At 65.4% G+C, this 1,809-nt stretch overlaps 1 protein-coding gene across 1 annotated transcript; it reads right to left on the bottom strand.

The window, feature by feature from the left end:
• Nucleotides 1-214: 214 nt before the first annotated feature.
• LOC105310354 (mitochondrial tRNA-specific 2-thiouridylase 1-like) lies at nt 215-1,807 on the bottom strand (the record flags this gene model as incomplete). The annotated part of the gene is made up of 3 exons (XM_011386544.2): nt 215-667; nt 1,198-1,280; nt 1,624-1,807. Coding segments are annotated over 3 exons (420 nt in total), but the record flags the coding sequence as incomplete, so codon positions are not given.
• Between the last annotated feature and the right edge of the window lie 2 nt (nt 1,808-1,809).

Below are 1,809 nucleotides of genomic sequence, written 5' to 3'. Positions count from 1 at the left end.
ATCGTCCCTCAGAAATCCCAAGCAACTGGGACTTGGCTCAAGGCCCAGTCACACGTCCTCTGCCTCAGGTGAGGCTGGGACCTCAGCGAGGAGGGTGGGGCTCCCATCGCTCCCCCATGCTGGCCGCCTGCCTTCCCACAGTTGGGTGCCCAGTGCTGTGGGGCCCCAAGACAGCCCACCTGTCTTCCACCCCACACAGGCCGCCGCCAGAATCCACGTCTTGGACATAAGTTTTATTCCACGCTGTCCCTGCACCCCCTTTCACACCTCTCTGTGTGCTCCTGGGTGGGAAACCTCCCCTGAGGTAGGAACTGTATAAGTGGGGTGCTTAGGATAGACGCACCCGCCAATAAGTCCTTGTGGCCGGAGCTCCAATGCGGGTGGTCTCGCTGGGGCTCTCCCTGGCCGAGACAGGGGTGGCAGATCCAGCCAGGCGCCCCCTGGTCCATCGACAGCGGCTGAACCCCTGGCCGCCCGCCCTAGGCTCTGCTCTGCCACATCTGCTCCCAGGTGCTTAGAATGTGGGACCCGAGCCTGGGCCGTCACCGGAGCCCTCAGTGGCCACTCTGGATTTGCTCTTGCCCTTCTGGAGCGTGTAGGCGGAAGGCCCCAGACGCAGGATTTTCCCGCTGCCCAGGCACTCGTCCCCCTTGTAGAACACGGCAAACTGGAAAGGAGAGACGCCTGCGTCACCCGTAGGGGGACTCGGGGAGCCTGCGGAGCAGCCAGGAGCCTGGGCCTGTGGCTGCTGGTCTGGGGCCAGAATGAGGAGAGGCTGGACAACACTCTGCCTCTCCTTTACCTGTCCTTGTCCCTGGGGTCCGCCCTGAGGCTGGGCAGGGCGGAGCAGGTGGGCCTCCAGCGGCTGGTGTGGCGGCAGGCTCCCACGCTCCCATCTTCACTGGCTCTGTGACCTGAGCACTCACGGCCCCTGTCCCTCAGCCCCGCCCCTGTGAATCAGGTACGCTGGTGGAGGAGGAAGTGAGGTGCCACCTTTGGAGCACGAAGCCCACTGGCCACAAGCCTGCTCACCTGCACGGCCCCACCTGGGGACAGCCAAGCAAGTGCTAAAGCCTGTCTCCACTCCAGGGCTGGGCCTGGGCCACATGTGTCCTGCCGCCAGCGTGTGTCCCCTCCCTCCAGCGCGTGTCCCCTCCTCGCTCCAGAGCACGGTGCAGGGCCGGGCGCCCCACTCACCTGTCCTGGGGTGAGGGCCCGCACAGGCCTCACAGCCGTCACCCACACGGTGCCATCTTGATTGAGGGTCAGCACACAGGGCACTGGGTGGGGAAGAGGGGCCCTTGGAGGGTCACTGGCCTGGCAGCCCCAGGCTTCGGGCCCCAGGGAAGAAGGAGCACCAGGCAAGGGGCGGTGACAGCCAGAGGGGCTCAAGGGCCACCACCTGGGCCCACAGGAAGCATATGCACGACCTGGACCCTCAGACCAGCGCTGACCTCTGGGACCCTCCCTGCACCCCGACACAGGAAGCTGAGCTAGGCCGCCGCGCCCCCGGGCCTGTCCCCAACGTAGGCAGAAGGAAAGGGGGTCTGAAGATGTGATATAATCCAAACAACAGGGACTCCTAAATCTGGCTTCTCCCGGTGATCCCAACCGCTCAGTCACCTAGCGCCATCTGGTGGCGGAACCGGAAGTGGCACTCCATCATCTTGTCCCGCACCAGGGCTGCCGGCGGCTCCTCAGCAATCCAGTGCACGCGGCTGGTCCGCAGCAGGTCCCTGAACAAGGCCGGGTGGTCTGTGCCGGGGGCCTGCGGAGCGGAAGGCAGAGGTCGTGATGCCCTGGCACCCT

This window comes from Pteropus vampyrus, unplaced genomic scaffold (genome assembly GCF_000151845.1).
Source record: "Pteropus vampyrus isolate Shadow unplaced genomic scaffold, Pvam_2.0 Scaffold2537, whole genome shotgun sequence".
Classification (NCBI taxonomy): domain Eukaryota; kingdom Metazoa; phylum Chordata; class Mammalia; order Chiroptera; family Pteropodidae; genus Pteropus; species Pteropus vampyrus.
The sequence above is the reverse complement of the archived record's forward strand: the minus strand, read 5'-3'. Positions and strand labels throughout refer to the sequence as shown.